Source organism: Pseudophryne corroboree, chromosome 6, assembly GCF_028390025.1.
Source record: "Pseudophryne corroboree isolate aPseCor3 chromosome 6, aPseCor3.hap2, whole genome shotgun sequence".
In the NCBI taxonomy this organism is placed as follows: domain Eukaryota; kingdom Metazoa; phylum Chordata; class Amphibia; order Anura; family Myobatrachidae; genus Pseudophryne; species Pseudophryne corroboree.
Genome location: NC_086449.1, coordinates 720,519,947 through 720,536,730, shown reverse-complemented (window position 1 = coordinate 720,536,730; position 16,784 = coordinate 720,519,947). Strand labels below are relative to the sequence as shown.

The following is a 16,784-nucleotide window of genomic DNA, read 5'->3' as shown; positions in this document are numbered from 1 at the left end:
TTAACCGCATCCCAAAGAATTTATGGTTACCAATTTTTTTGATGCTTGGGAAAGTTACACAGCTATTCTCCCATTGCAGACACAACAGCTGCTTTTCGTCTACTTTGTGGTATTTACTACGACTGGCTGATGATGACTCCTAGTCTGCGTGGCACTGGTATTTTTCTCAATTTATGTTTTACATTTTCTATTGTGACCTTTATTTCTTATTCTTAACTGTCTCGTGGTTAATGTATGTAATTCTAGTTACTGCAAGTATGATCTGTGTCATTCTGCAGGACCCCTATGTGTCATTTATGTCTCTTCAGAACTATATGATTATGACACTGTACACAGATTGATTCTTTGTTCATACTGCTTCGGAATCAATAAAAAACATTTAAAAACAAAGGTAGGGGCCATTATGGGTTCTTGCAGTTGGGGCAAATGCGAGTATACTGTATTACTTAGAGTAAGTCAAAAGGTTTGAGCATTTCGGAGCAGAAACATAATATGAGTGTGCCAATGACAAAATTAAACTGAAGGCTTCCAATATAAAAGGAATAGGCATTAAGGCCCTCATTCCGAGTTGATCGCTCGCTAGCTGCTTTAGCAGCATTGCACACGCTAAGCCGCCGCCCCCTGGGAGTGTATCTTAGCATAACAGAATTGCGAACGAAAGATTAGCAGAATTGCGAATAGAAATTTCTTAGCAGTTTCTGAGTAGCTCCAGACTTATTCCTACACTGCGATCAGTTCAGTCAGTTTAGTTCCTGGTTTGACGTCATAAACACACCCAGCGTTCGGCCAGACACTCCCCCGTTTCTCCAGCCACTCCCGCGTTTTTCCCTGAAACGCCTGCGTTTTTCCGCACACTCCCAGAAAAAAACTTTGTTACGCCGTGAGTAAAATACCAAACTTTTGAGCTAATTTACTTGGCGCTGGCGCACTGCATACATTGCACATGCGCAGTTTGCGACTAATCGCTCCGTAGCGAAAAAAAATAACGAGCGAACAACTCGGAATGACCCCCTAAAAACACTGATTTACTAAATCCAGAACATATACATTAGTACTCTATATAGAAATGGATAGGAACACAAACTCAGCACATTGTTTATTGATGTGTTTATTTAGAATACTTTAGTCCTGAAATCTATAGTTCTTCAAGGATTTTGGAATCATCATCATTGTCAGTTACAAGGAGCCGCTGAATGTAATCAGGATGTTCGGCTGAAGAGGCAGCACTGTTCTCCCCTACCTCCACTTCTTGCACCACGGTGAGGTTACTCCCGCAACTGCGAGACTCGTCGCTGTGGGACGGTTCAGCTTTGAACTCATGACAAGGATAGTCTCTGTTGAAGGTTGAAAACATGGCTTCATACGGATGGTACTGGTTCATAGAATACCCCAGGTAATCAGACAATGGGGCTGCACAGTCTCCAAAACCAAATGGTTGACCAGTAATGGAAAATGCACTGTGTGGGATAGGAAGGAAGAATGTTAATTTCGAGGAATATACCAACTAAAACGCCGGTTCCCACCCTCTTAGCAACACACTGTGGGTCTAATTCAGACCTGATCGCAGCAGCAAATTTGTTGGCTAATGGGCAAAACCATGTGCACTGCAGGTGGGGCAGATATAACATTTGCAGAGAGAGTTAGATTTGGGTGGGTTATATTGTTTCTGTGCAGGGTAAATACTGACTGCATTTTTATGCACTGCAATCTAGATTTCAGTTTGAACACACCCCACCCAAATCTACTGTAACTCTTTCTGCACATGTTATATATGACCCCCCTGTAGTGCACATGGTTTTGCCCATTAGCTAACAAATTTGCTGCTCCGACCAGGTTTGAAGTATGGGCTCTACACAGATAAAACAGAATGATATGAACGTTCTCGTTCATAAATGAATGAGAATTCGCTCATATCGTTCTGTGTGTAGGCACCAACGATTAACGATGCGCGACCACCCCACTCAAATCTAACTCACTCTGCACATGTTATATCTGCCCCCCCAGCAGTGCTGCGATCAACTCTGAATTACCGCCTATGTGCACTGCAGGTGGGGCAGATGTAACATGTGCAGAGAGAGTTAGATTTGGGTGGGTTATATTGTTTCTGTGCAGGGTAAATACTGGCTGCTTTATTTTTACACTGCAATTTAGATTTCAGTTTGAACCACCACACCCAAATCTAACTCTCTCTGCACATGTTATATCTGCCCCCCGCCCCTTCTTCCCACTGAAGTGCACATGGTTTTGCCCATTAGCTAACAAATTTGCTGCTGCGGTCAGATCTGAATTAGACCCTTGGGGCCTGATTCTGAATTGGATACAGTTCAAAACAGCGAGATGACCGCAAATAGTAAGTTTTAGCCAACTGTGCAGGCGCAGAAGCATTTATGAGCATATCCAGACTTGGACGTTTGTTGGATGGATCCTGGGTCACCAAGACTGCAGATGAGCCCAAGTACTAGATAGGAGGTGTGGTCAAATGTGGAGGCATGGCTATGTCGCACCTGCCTACAGTTCACTGTAAAACACTGAAAGGCGGCCGCTGTTCTACCTCTCAAGCTAACCTGGGCCCCTAGACAGGTCTGAGCCTGGGTTATCTGTACCTGCCCACCTCCAGCTCGAAGGCCGGTTCTTTCCTTACGTGAATGGGTGTTTCTGGGCAGCTACATTGTGTTCCATCTCATGGGAGTGTCATGGAGCTTTGTGAGTATGTAGCTAGAGGTCTGTGCTATTCTGAGGCACCCGTGTTAGCCATATGGATAATTGGATTAGCATAAGGTAAACCTGCAATTACGGCCACTTTGATTCCGACTCGCAATCAAGGCCAGAATGTTGGCAGAATTTTTTGGGTTGTCCCAATCGATTTCTGACAAAAAAAAAAGTAGGGGTGACAGCTAAAATGACGCACCTTTCCTCCCTTATACAGCGGGTAAGGCACGCTAGGGGTTCAAGGCAAGGGCAATAGAGCAGGAGACAGGAGACACCCCAATCTGATACCTCTATTCTCTGGGGAAAATAAATGGAGGTAAACCAATAAGTTAAATCCTAGCCATCAGGACAGAATAAAAACAAAAGCTGTAGACAGACAATAAATCATGGCCTCAGTCTACTCATGCAAGAACCCTCTGCAGATACCATGATAGAAACCACTGATGACCATCGCACAAACAGCACAAGAAACGGCTCTGTCTGCTGGGAGGTCAGACAAGGTGGTCAAATCAGGGAATGTGGTGGGGCTACATTGGTGTGCTGGAGTAGTGATGATGCACCAGGACAAAAAAAAAGTCACTATTCTTTCTGCCATTCATGGCGGAGAACCATTGGAACTTTGAAAATTACTACCTATCAGCTGAGCAGGAGTGTATGCATACAAGGCAGGCCAGGGGCAGGGCACCATTGGGCATCTGACAAGCAGCTGGAAATCCGCTAACCACTCCATTCTATGTCAGGTCACACCCCTCCCCATGTCAGCCATTTACTACACTGATCCTGCTTTACCAGCCACTTATTCCACAGATCCCCTCTTTCCACCCAGAAAATACACTGCGCCCCCCCCCCCCCCCAAACCCCTTACCAAACAATTATTCTACAGATCCCCCTCCTCCTTTACCAACCATTTATTACACAGGTCTTTCTTGCTAGACATTTACAACAGTAATCCCCCGTGCCAGCTATTTATTATTACACAGATCCTCATTATCAGTCATTTATTAAGTTGATCCTCCTTGCCAGATATTTAATATATAGATCCCATTGACAACCATTTACTTAACAGATCACTTTCCAGCCCTTTTTTGTACAAAAATCACGATAGTGCACATTTAACATGGAAGCACTGAGTGGAAATGTACGTATGTGAGTTAGAGCTACTGTATGCTGTACCTGGAACGCAGCAAATAACTGTTGATGTGACAATACATGTGCCCGTCACCAGTTGGGATACGGTGGTTAGGTCGACCACTGAAGGTCAACATGGGCATTAGGTCGACATGTACTAGGTGGACATGTGCATTAGGTGGACATGTACTATGTCGACAGGTCAAAAGGTTGACATGAGTTTTTCACTTTTTTTTCACATTTTGGACTTTTTCATACTTTTACGATCCACGTGGACTACAATTGGGAACGGTAAACTGCGCCGAGCGCAGCGAGGCACCTTGGCCGAAGCATGGCGAGCGAAGCGAGCCATGCGAGGGGACACGGTACACTAATTGGAGTTCCCCGTCACTTTACGAAGAAAACGACACCGAAAAAAGTCCAAAAACTCATGTCGACCTTTTCACCTGTCGACCTAGTACATGTCAACCTAGAACATGTCAACCTTCAGTAGTCGACCTAATGACTGTCGACCTAAGTTGAGTCGACCCAACGACCCATACCCCACCAGTTAATGAGCAACTTGGGGAGCATGTTAGCAGTAATATGGTTATACTAGTCTTTGTGGGTCATTGCGCTTCTTGTGTTCCCTAGACATATCTAACTCATTATAATGTGCTATAAAATGACATCACCATTATATGCCATCATGTGCAGTATTTAATGAACTGGGGAAACATGGTGAAGCCAGAACCAGCTAGAAGTGAAATAAGCTACATTAATAAGCTATTGTCTGCATACAAAGCCCTCACTACACTCTGAAATGCAGGTATCTGCTTTTTTTCCTAATGGCAGCACATGCCTCAATGACAATAACGAGTTTTATGGTAAGAATTTACCCTTGTTAAAACTCTTTCTGCAAGGTACACTGGGCTCCACAAGGAATGGACAATGGGGTGTAGAGTAGGATCTTGATCCGAGGCACCAACAGGCTCAAAGCTTTGACTGTTCCCAGAATGCATAGCGCCGCCTCCTATATCACCCCGCCTCCCTGCACAGGATCTCAGTTTTTAGTTAACCAGTCCAATGCAGTAGCAGGAAAAGAGATGACAATGGTTAGTAGCCACAACACCGCATTCTCACGACAGGAGACGTGTCAGCGGCTAATGCCATACCAACCCAAAGAAGCTAAGTGCGTCAGGGTGGGCGCCTTGTGGAGCCCAGTGTACCTCGCAGAAAGAGTTTTAACAAGGGTAAGTTCTTACCATAAAACTCGTTTTCTGCTGCGGGGTACACTGGGCTCCACAAGGAATGGACAATGGGGATGTCCTAAAGCAGTTCCTTATGGGAGGGGACGCACTGTAGCGGGCACAAGAACCCGGCGTCCAAAGGAAGCATCCTGGGAAGCGGCAGTATCAAAGGCATAGAACCTTATGAACGTGTTCACAGAGGACCACGTAGCCGCCTTGCACAATTGTTCAAGGGTCGCACTACGTTGGGCCGCCCAAGAAGGTCCAACAGACCGAGTAGAATGAGCCTTAATGTGATCAGGAGCAGAGAGACTAGCCTTCACATAGGCATGTGCAATCACCATTCTAATCCATCTGGCCAGAGTTTGCTTGTGAGTAGGCCAGCCACGTTTGTGAAACCCAAACACAACAAAAAGAGAATCAGATTTCCTAATAGGAGCAGTTCTCTTCACATAGATACGGAGAGCCCGTACCACATCCAAAGACCGCTCTTTGGGAGACAGATCAGGAGAAACAAGTGCCGGAACTACAATCTCCTGATTAAGGTGGAACGAAGAAACCACCTTAGGTAGATAGCCGAGACGAGTCCTAAGAACCGCCCGGTCACGGTGAAATATCAGATATGGGGAACTACAGGACAAGGCACCCAAATCTGACACTCTTCTAGCTGAAGCAATAGCCAGCAGAAACACCACCTTCAAGGAAAACCACTTAAGGTCAGCTGAACCAAGAGGTTCAAACGGAGACTCTTGTAACGCCTCCAAAACCACCGACAAGCCCCAAGGAGCCACAGGCGGGACATAGGGAGGTTGGATACGCAACACGCCCTGAGTAAAGGTATGCACATCAGGTAAAGTCGCAATTTTTCTCTGAAACCACACCGACAAGGCAGATATTTGAACCTTGAGGGAGGCCAGACGCAGGCCTAAGTCCAGGCCCTGCTGAAGAAAAGCCAATAACTTGGCTATACTAAACTTGGAAGCGTCATAATCGTTAGATGCGCACCAAAGTAAGAATGCCAGACCCTATAGTAAATCCGAGCCGAAGCCGGTTTCCGGGCCCGCAACATAGTTTGAATGACCGCCTCAGAAAACCATTTAGCCCTTAAGACGGAAGCTTCAAGAGCCACGCCGCCAAAGACAGCCGGGCTAGGTCCTGGTAGACACAGGGGCCCTGAACGAGGAGGTCTGGGCATTGTGGAAGTAGAATTGGACGATCTGACGATAGGCCTTGCAGGTCTAAGAACCAGTGCCGTCTGGGCCACGCTGGAGCTATGAGAAGCAGAATTCCTTTTTCTCTAACGTCCTAGTGGATGCTGGGGACTCCGAAAGGACCATGGGGAATAGCGGCTCCGCAGGAGACTGGGCACAAAAGTAAAAAGCTTTAGGACTACCTGGTGTGCACTGGCTCCTCCCCCTATGACCCTCCTCCAAGCCTCAGTTAAGATTTTGTGCCCGAACGAGAAGGGTGCAATCTAGGTGGCTCTCCTGAGCTGCTTAGAGTAAAAGTTTAAATAGGTTTTTTTATTTTCAGTGAGACCTGCTGGCAACAGGCTCACTGCATCGAGGGACTAAGGGGAGAAGAAGCGAACTCACCTGCGTGCAGAGTGGATTGGGCTTCTTAGGCTACTGGACATTAGCTCCAGAGGGACGATCACAGGCCCAGCCATGGATGGGTCCCGGAGCCGCGCCGCCGTCCCCCTTACAGAGCCAGAAGACTGAAGAGGTCCGGAAAATCGGCGGCAGAAGACGTCCTGTCTTCACTAAGGTAGCGCACAGCACCGCAGCTGTGCGCCATTGCTCTCAGCACACTTCACACTCCGGTCACTGAAAGTGCAGGGCGCTGGGGGGGGAGCGCCCTGAGACGCAATAAAAACACCTTTTTGGCAAAAAAAATACATCACATATAGCTCCTGGGCTATATGGATGTATTTAACCCCTGCCTATTTTTACATAAAAAAGCGGGAGAAAGGCCGCCGAAAAAGGGGCGGAGCCTATCTCCTCAGCACACTGGCGCCATTTTTTCCTCACAGCTCCGTTGGAGGAAGGCTCCCTGACTCTCCCCTGCAGTCCTGCACTACAGAAACAGGGTAAAACAAGAGAGGGGGGGCACTAAATTGGCATATAAATATATACAGCAGCTATATTAGGGAAAAACACTTATATAAGGTTATCCCTGTATATATATAGCGCTCTGGTGTGTGCTGGCAAACTCTCCCTCCGTCTCCCCAAAGGGCTAGTGGGGTCCTGTCCTCTATCAGAGCATTCCCTGTGTGTGTGCTGTGTGTCGGTACGTTGTGTCGACATGTATGAGGAGGAAAATGGTGTGGAGGCGGAGCAATTGCCTGTGTTAGTGATGTCACCCCCTAGGGAGTCGACACCTGACTGGATGGTCTTATGGAAAGAATTACGTGATAGTGTCAGCACTTTACAAAAGACTGTTGACGACATGAGACAGCCGGCAAATCAGTTAATGCCTGTACAAGCGTCTCAAACACCGTCAGGGGCTCTAAAGCGCCCGTTACCTCAGGTCGATACAGACACAGACACGGACACTGACTCCAGTGTCGACGGTGAGGAAACAAACGTATTTTCCAGTAGGGCCACACGTTACATGATCACGGCAATGAAGGAGGTTTGGAACATTTCTGATACTACAAGTACCACAAAAAAGGGTATTATGTGGGGTGTGAAAAAACTACCCGTAGTTTTTCCCGAATCAGATGAATTAAATGAGGTGTGTGATGAAGCGTGGGTTTCCCCCGATAAAAAACTGCTAATTTCTAAAAAGTTATTGGCATTATACCCTTTCCCGCCAGAGGTTAGGGCGCGTTGGGAAACACCCCCTAGCGTAGATAAGGCGCTCACACGCTTATCAAAACAAGTGGCGTTATCGTCCCCTGATACGGCCGCCCTCAAGGAACCAGCTGATAGAAAGCTGGAAAATATCCTTAAAAGTATATACACACATACTGGTATTATACAGTACTGCGACCAGCAATCGCCTCAGCCTGGATGTGCAGTGCTGGGGTGGCTTGGTCGGATTCCCTGACTGAAAATATTGATACCCTGGACAGGGACAATATATTATTGACTATAGAGCATTTAAAGGATGCATTTCTATATATGCGAGATGCACAGAGGGATATTTGCACTCTGGCATCAAGAGTAAGTGCGATGTCCATTTCTGCCAGAAGAGGATTATGGACGCGACAGTGGTCAGGGGATGCGGATTCCAAACGGCATATGGAAGTATTGCCGTATAAAGGGGAGGAGTTATTTGGGGTCGGTCTATCGGACCTGGTGGCCACGGCAACGGCTGGAAAATCCACCTTTTTACCCCAAGTCACCTCGCAGCAGAAAAAGATACCGTCTTTTCAGGCTCAGTCCTTTCGTCCCCATAAGGGCAAGCGGGCAAAAGGCCACTCATATCTGCCCCGGGGCAGAGGAAGGGGAAAAAGACTGCAGCAGACAGCCTCTTCCCACGAACAGAAGCCCTCCCCCGCTTCTGCCAAGTCCTCAGCATGACGCTGGGGCCTTACAAGCGGACTCAGGCACGGTGGGGGCCCGTCTCAAGAATTTCAGCGCGCAGTGGGCTCACTCGCAAGTGGACCCCTGGATCCTGCAGGTAGTATTGGAATTGTGAATTGGAATTCGAGACGTCTCCCCCTCGCTGGTTCCTGAAGTCTGCTTTACCAACGTCTCCCCCCGACAGGGAGGCGGTATTGGAAGCCATTCACAAGCTGCATTCCCAGCAGGTGATAATCAAGGTACCCCTCCTACAACAGGGAAAGGGGTATTATTCCACGCTGTTTGTGGTACCGAAGCCGGACGGCTCGGTGAGACCCATTTTAAATCTGAAATCCTTGAACACTTACATAAAAAGGTTCAAGTTCAAGATGGAGTCACTCAGAGCAGTGATAGCGAACCTGGAAGAAGGGGACTATATGGTGTCTCTGGACATCAAGGATGCTTACCTCCATGTCCCAATTTGCCCTTCTCACCAAGGGTACCTCAGGTTTGTGGTACAGAACTGTCACTATCAGTTTCAGACGCTGCCGTTTGGATTGTCCACGGCACCCCGGGTCTTTACCAAGGTAATGGCCGAAATGATGATTCTTCTTCGAAGAAAAGGCGTCTTAATTATCCCTTACTTGGACGATCTCCTGATAAGGGCAAGGTCCAGAGAACAGTTAGAGGTCGGAGTAGCACTATCTCAAGTAGTACTACGACAGCACGGATGGATTCTAAATATTCCAAAATCGCAGCTGATTCCGACGACACGTCTGCTGTCCTAGGAATGATTCTGGACACAGTACAGAAAAAGGTGTTTCTCACGGAGGAGAAGGCCAAGGAGTTATCCGACCTAGTCAGGAACCTCCTAAGACCAGGCCAAGTGTCAGTACATCAATGCACAAGGGTCCTGGGAAAGATGGTGGCTTCTTACGAAGCGATTCCATTCGGCAGATTCCACGCAAGAACTTTTCAGTGGGATCTGCTGGACAAATGGTCCGGATCGCATCTTCAAATGCATCAGCGGATAACCCTGTCTCCAAGGACAAGGGTGTCTCTCCTGTGGTGGTTACAGAGTGCTCATCTCCTAGAGGGCCGCAGATTCGGCATTCAGGATTGGGTCCTGGTGACCACGGATGCCAGCCTGAGAGGCTGGGGAGCAGTCACACAGGGAAGAAATTTCCAGGGCTTGTGGTCAAGCATGGAAACGTCACTTCACATAAATATCCTGGAACTAAGGGCCATTTACAATGCCCTAAGTCAGGCAAGACCTCTGCTTCAGGGTCAGCCGGTGTTGATCCAGTCGGACAACATCACGGCAGTCGCCCACGTAAACAGACAGGGCGGCACAAGAAGCAGGAGGGCAATGATGGAAGTGGCAAGGATTCTTCGCTGGGCGGAGAATCATGTGATAGCACTGTCAGCAGTGTTCATTCCGGGAGTGGACAACTGGGAAGCAGACTTCCTCAGCAGACACGATCTTCACCCGGGGGAGTGGGGACTTCACCCAGAAGTCTTCCACATGATTGTGAACCGTTGGGAAAAACCAAAGGTGGACATGATGGCGTCCCGCCTCAACAAAAAACTGGACAGATATTGCGCCAGGTCAAGGGACCCTCAGGCAATAGCTGTGGACGCTCTGGTAACACCGTGGGTGTACCAGTCAGTGTATGTGTTCCCTCCTCTTCCTCTCATACCAAAAGTACTGAGAATCATAAGAAGGAGAGGAGTAAAGACTATACTCGTGGCTCCGGATTGGCCAAGAAGGACTTGGTACCCGGAAATTCAAGAGATGCTCACGGAAGACCCGTGGCCTCTACCTCTAAGAAAGGACCTGCTCCAGCAGGGACCATGTCTGTTCCAAGACTTACCGCGGCTGCGTTTGACGGCATGGCGGTTGAACGCCGGATACTGAAGGAAAAAGGCATTCCGGATGAAGTCATCCCTACCCTGATCAAAGCCAGGAAGGATGTAACCGTACAACATTATCACCGTATTTGGCGTAAATATGTTGCGTGGTGCGAGGCCAGGAAGGCCCCTACAGAGGAATTTCAACTGGGTCGTTTCCTGCATTTCCTGCAAACAGGACTGTCTATGGGCCTCAAATTGGGGTCCATTAAGGTTCAAATTTCGGCCCTGTCAATATTCTTCCAAAAAGAACTGGCTTCTGTTCCTGAAGTTCAGACGTTTGTCAAGGGAGTACTGCATATACAGCCTCCTTTTGTGCCTCCAGTGGCACCTTGGGATCTCAATGTAGTTTTGGGATTCCTAAAATCACATTGGTTTGAACCACTCACCACTGTGGACTTAAAATATCTCACATGGAAAGTGGTAATGCTGTTAGCCCTGGCTTCAGCCAGGCGTGTCTCAGAATTGGCGGCTTTATCCTATAAAAGCCCTTACCTAATTTTTCATACGGACAGGGCTGAATTGAGGACTCGTCCTCAATTTCTCCCTAAGGTGGTTTCAGCTTTTCACTTAAACCAGCCTATTGTGGTGCCTGCGGCTACTAGGGACTTGGAGGATTCCAAGTTGCTAGACGTAGTCAGGGCCCTGAAAATATATGTTTCCAGGACGGCTGGAGTCAGAAAATCTGATTCGCTGTTTATCCTGTATGCACCCAACAAGCTGGGTGCTCCTGCTTCTAAGCAGACGATTGCTCGTTGGATTTGTAGTACAATTCAGCTTGCACATTCTGTGGCAGGCCTGCCACAGCCAAAATCTGTAAAAGCCCATTCCACACGGAAAGTGGGCTCATCTTGGGCGGCTGCCCGAGGGGTCTCGGCTTTACAACTTTGCCGAGCAGCTACTTGGTCAGGGGCAAACACGTTTGCTAAATTCTACAAATTTGATACCCTGGCTGAGGAGGACCTGGAGTTCTCTCATTCGGTGCTGCAGAGTCATCCGCACTCTCCCGCCCGTTTGGGAGCTTTGGTATAATCCCCATGGTCCTTTCGGAGTCCCCAGCATCCACTAGGACGTTAGAGAAAATAAGAATTTACTTACCGATAATTCTATTTCTCATAGTCCGTAGTGGATGCTGGGCGCCCATCCCAAGTGCGGATTGTCTGCATTACTTGTACATAGTTATTGTTACAAAAATCGGGTTATTGTTGTTGTGAGCCATCTTTTCAGAGGCTCCTTCTGTTATCATGCTGTTAACTGGGTTCAGATCACAAGTTGTACGGTGTGATTGGTGTGGCTGGTATGAGTCTTACCCGGGATTCAAAATCCTTCCTTATTGTGTACGCTCGTCCGGGCACAGTATCCTAACTGAGGCTTGGAGGAGGGTCATAGGGGGAGGAGCCAGTGCACACCAGGTAGTCCTAAAGCTTTTTACTTTTGTGCCCAGTCTCCTGCGGAGCCGCTATTCCCCATGGTCCTTTCGGAGTCCCCAGCATCCACTACGGACTATGAGAAATAGAATTATCGGTAAGTAAATTCTTATTTTCTTGCTTGAACTTCCGAATTACCCTGGGCAGGAGTGACACCGGAGGGAACACGTACGGCAGCCAAAACCTCCACGGTACCGCCTGCGCATCCACGAATGCTGCTTGAGGATCCCTTGTCCTTGCTCCGAAGACCGGAACCTTGTGATTGTGTTGAGACGCCATCAGATCTACGTCTGGAAGGCCCCACCTTTCCACTAGGAGTTGAAACACTTCTGGATGGACACCCCACTCACCGGCATGCACGTCCTGACGACTGAGAAAGTCCACTTCCCAATTCAGGACTCCCGGAATGAATATTGCCGATATGGCCGGTAGATGGCGTTCTGCCCACTGTAGAATCCGTGAGACTTCCTTCATAGTACCGCCCTGATGATTTATGTAAGCCACTGTGGTGGCGTTGTCCGAATGTACTTGTACAGGACAATTCTGAATTAAATGCTGGGCTAGGTTCAAGGCATTGAAGACCGCCCGCAACTCCAGAATATTGATCGAGAGGAGGGACTCCTCCTTGGTCCACTGCCCCTGAAGGGAGTGTTGCTCCAGCACAGCGCCCCAACCTCTTAGACTGGCATCTGTCGTCAACAGGACCCAGTCGGATATCCAGAACGGACGGCCCCTGCACAGTTGTTGGTCCCGGAGCCACCAGAGCAGCGACAGACGGACCTCCGGAGTCAATGAGATCATTCAAGACCTGATCCGGTGAGGCAGGTCGTCCCATTTGGCTAGAATCAGCCTCTGGAGAGGGCGAGAGTGAAATTGAGCGTACTCCACCATGTCGAATGCTGACACCATGAGGCCCAGCACCTGCATCGCCGAATGTATCGACACTTGCGGACGAGATAGGAAGCAAAAATCCTGTCCTGAGGTTTCAGGACTTTCTCCTGAGACAGGAACAACCGTTGGTTGTGAGTGTCCAATAGTGCTCCCAGATGCACCATGCTCTGAGCAGGGATCAGGGATGACTTCTTCCAGTTGATGAGCCACCCGTGGGCTTGCAGAAACCGGACCGTCACATCTAGATGACTCAGGAGAAGTTCTGGGGAATTTGCCAGGATTAACAAGTCGTCCAAATACGGCAGTATCCTGACCCCTTGACGGCGGAGTACCACCGTCATCACCGCCATGACTTTTGTAAAGATTCGCGGAGCCGTTGTTAAACCAAGAGGTAACGCCCGAAACTGGTAATGGCAGTTGGTAATCGCAAATCTCAGGTATTGCTGATGAGACACTGCTATAGGAATATGCAGGTAAGCATCCTGTGTATCCAGGGAGACCATGAAGTCCCCAGGTTCCAAGGCCAGAACTATAGAGCGAAGGGTTTCCATCCGGAACTTGGAAACCTTCACAAACCTGTTCAATGCCTTGAGGTTGAGAATGGGCCAGGAGGACCCATTCGGTTTCGGGACTAGAAACAGCGGAGAATAGTACCCCCGGCTGTTATGAACCACAGGTAGTGGTTCATTCCTATTCTATGTTTATAGTTGTCTTGCAGGCCAGGCTTTCCCGTTGCTCTGGTTTTAGAAGACTCTTGTTTGCTGCCGGTGGTGAGTCTGTGTGATTGCAGCTTGTTCCCATGTGTTCAGCCTCACCTGTCTGTTGATTGCACCTCTCAGTTGTGCAGCAGGGCAGCTGCATGACATAATTAATTAAGACTCTGTTATATTCTGGCTCAGTGCAATTCACAGACGCTGGTGATATTTCCAGAGTTCTTGAGTTCTGAGCTAGTCCCTGCCAGTTCCTGAGCTCCTGTCTAGCAGTGTCTGTCTAGCTGCTTCGAGTGTTGGTTCCAGTGTCGGTTCCAGTGTCGGTTCCAGTGTCTGATCCAGTGTCTTGCCGTGAAGCGTTCCTGTCCAGAAGTCCTGTGGCTTTGTCTGTGCCTGGTCGAGTATCTGGCTTCTTGGTGTCCACCGGTCTGTCGTTTGGGATTCTGCCTGTCCTCCGGTTCTGAGAGTCTGTGTCGGCTACATTGGGGGTTCCTGTCCGTTTGCCAGTATTGGTACCGGTTCCGTGAGTAGCGGCTTTTCCGCGTCCGTCGACCTAGGCCGCAGTATTCTTTGGTTATATTTTGTTACTGGTGTTTTGCAGAGGGTTCTGCTTATGCTGTCACCGCCGGTACACAACAGTATTGTGTCGGCGAGTGGACAGCATTTCCTTTGTTGTTCTTTTCCTTTGGCGGCGTGCCGCACATATATTTAGTTTTAGGGTTGTTAGTAGCCCCTAGCCTTCTGTTTGCTTTAGTTAGAGGTCCCCTTGTTATTATCCTGTCTCGGTTCACGCCTTGTCTCACTCTAAGACCTGGGGGCATCGGAGTTGGGCAGACCTAATCCGCCCTTCAAACGCGGCTGCCGTGGGCCCAAGAAACCATAGTCACTCAGGCGTGAACTGACCACACGGGTGAAACAATGGAGGTAGGGTGCTAGGGGCAATTTCCACACCACACCTTATTTCAGCGTCACGTTCTGGTGCTCTGGACTCACTACGCAACATCTCCCTTGTTCTGAGCACCAGGAACCTAACATTATCACCAGCCAGTTCCTGAGCTCCTGTCTAGCAGTGTCTGTCTAGCTGCTTCGAGTGTTGGTTCCAGTGTCGGTTCCAGTGTCGGTTCCAGTGTCTGATCCAGTGTCTTGCCGCAGCTTGTTTCTGTTAGACCAGTATGTCAGGTTTTTTTTTTGTATCCCTTGTTTTGGAAAGTCTGAATTTTGGGGTCCTTTGACCCCTCCTCAAGGGGGGGGTACTGTTATGAGCCACGGCTGTGGCTCATTCCTGTTTTGCATTTTGGATATGTATTTTATGTTATACTTCTGTTTATGTTCCCCGTGGGTGTCATGGGGTGTTCGGAGCTCACCCTTAAGGAGAGGGTACTGTTATGAACCACAGGTAGTGGTTCATTCCTATTCTATGTTTATAGTTGTCTTGCAGGCCAGGATTTCCCGTTGCTCTGGTTTTAGAAGACTCTTGTTGCTGCCGGTGGTGAGTCTGTGTGATTGCAGCTTGTTCCCATGTGTTCAGCCTCACCTGTCTGTTGATTGCACCTCTCAGTTGTGCAGCAGGGCAGCTGCACGACATAATTAATTAAGACTCTGGTACATTCTGGCTCAGTGCAATTCACAGACGCTGGTGATATTTCCAGAGTTCCAGAGTTCTTGAGTTCTGAGCTAGTCCCTGCCAGTTCCTGAGCTCCTGTCTAGCAGTGTCTGTCTAGCTGCTTCGAATGACCTTGGTCAGACCTCAAGAACTTTGTAAAAATAAGAAGAAGAAGAAAAAGAAATAATTATTGACTCTTGCCTTGATATAAAAAAAAAAGGATTTTTTTTTTCCTTGTCTTGTGTCCAGTGGCCACCGTCAAGGGGGGGGGCACCGTTACAAGCTGTTGCCACAGCTTGTTTCTGTTAGACCAGTGTGTCAGGGTTTTTTTTTTTTATCCCTTGTTTTGGAAAGTCTGAATTTTGGGGTCCTTTGACCCCTCCTCAAGGGGGGGGGGGGGTACTGTTATGAGCCACGGCTGTGGCTCATTCCTGTTTTGCATTTTGGTTATGTATTTTATGTTATACTTCTGTTTATGTTCCCCGTGGGTGTCATGGGGTGTTCGGAGCTCACCCTTAAGGAGAGGGTACTGTTATGAACCACAGGTAGTGGTTCATTCCTATTCTATGTTTATAGTTGCCTTGCAGGCCAGGATTTCCCGTTGTTCTGGTTTTAGAAGACTCTTGTTTGCTGCCGGTGGTGAGTATGTGTGATTGCAGCTTGTTCCCATGTGTTCAGCCTCACCTGTCTGTTGATTGCACCTCTCAGTTGTGCAGCAGGGCAACTGCACGACATAATTAATTAAGACTCTGTTATATTCTGGCTCAGTGCAATTCACAGTCGCTGGTAATATTTCCAGAGTTCCAGAGTTCTTGAGTTCTGAGCTAGTCCCTGCCAGTTCCTGAGCTCCTGTCTAGCAGTGTCTGTCTAGCTGCTTCGAGTGTCGGTTCCAGTGTTGGTTCCAGTGTCTGATCCAGTGTCCTGCCGTGAAGCGCTCCTGTCCAGAAGTCCTGTGGCTTTGTCTGTGCCTGGTCGAGTATCTGGCTTCTTGGTGTCCACCGGTCTGTCGTTTGGGATTCTGCCTGTCCTCCGGTTCTGAGAGTCTGTGTCGGCTACATTGGGGGTTCCTGTCCGTTTGCCAGTATTGGTACCGGTTCCGTGAGTAGCGGCTTTGCCGCGTCCGTCGACCTAGGTCGCAGTATTCTTTGGTTATATTTTGTTACTGGTGTTTTGCAGAGGGTTCTGCTTATACTGTCACCGCCGGTACACAACAGTATTGTGTCGGCGAGTGGACAGCATTTCCTTTGTTGTTCTTTCCTTTGGCGGCGTGCCGCACATATATTTAGTTTTAGGGTTGTTAGTAGCCCCTAGCCTTCTGTTTGCTTTAGTTAGAGGTCCCCTTGTTATTATCCTGTCTCGGTTCACGCCTTGTCTCACTCTAAGACCTGGGGGCATCGGAGTTGGGCAGACCTAATCCGCCCTTCAAACGCGGCTGCCGTGGGCCCAAGAAACCATAGTCACTCAGGCGTGAACTGACCACACGGGTGAAACAATGGAGGTAGGGTGCTAGGGGCTATTTCCACACCACACCTTATTTCAGCGTCACGTTCTGGTGCTCTGGACTCACTAAGCAACATCTCCCTTGTTCTGAGCACCAGGAACCTAACACCGGCCCCTCTGCGCAAGAGGCACCTGTACTATGACTCCTGTATCCAGGAGGGTCTGTA

The 16,784-nt window shown here is 48.6% G+C and overlaps 1 protein-coding gene across 6 annotated transcripts in view; it reads right to left on the bottom strand.

Annotated features, from left to right (window-relative positions):
- Window positions 1-1,092: 1,092 nt before the first annotated feature.
- Window positions 1,093-16,784, bottom strand: part of SOX30 (SRY-box transcription factor 30) — a 213,255-nt gene continuing 197,563 nt past the window's right edge. For all 6 annotated transcript variants that reach the window (XM_063928392.1, XM_063928393.1, XM_063928391.1 and 3 more), the window contains one exon: window positions 1,093-1,457. In XM_063928392.1, coding sequence (XP_063784462.1) covers window positions 1,136-1,457 — 322 coding nt within the window. In that variant the 3' untranslated portion in view covers window positions 1,093-1,135. The remainder of the gene's footprint in view (window positions 1,458-16,784) is intronic.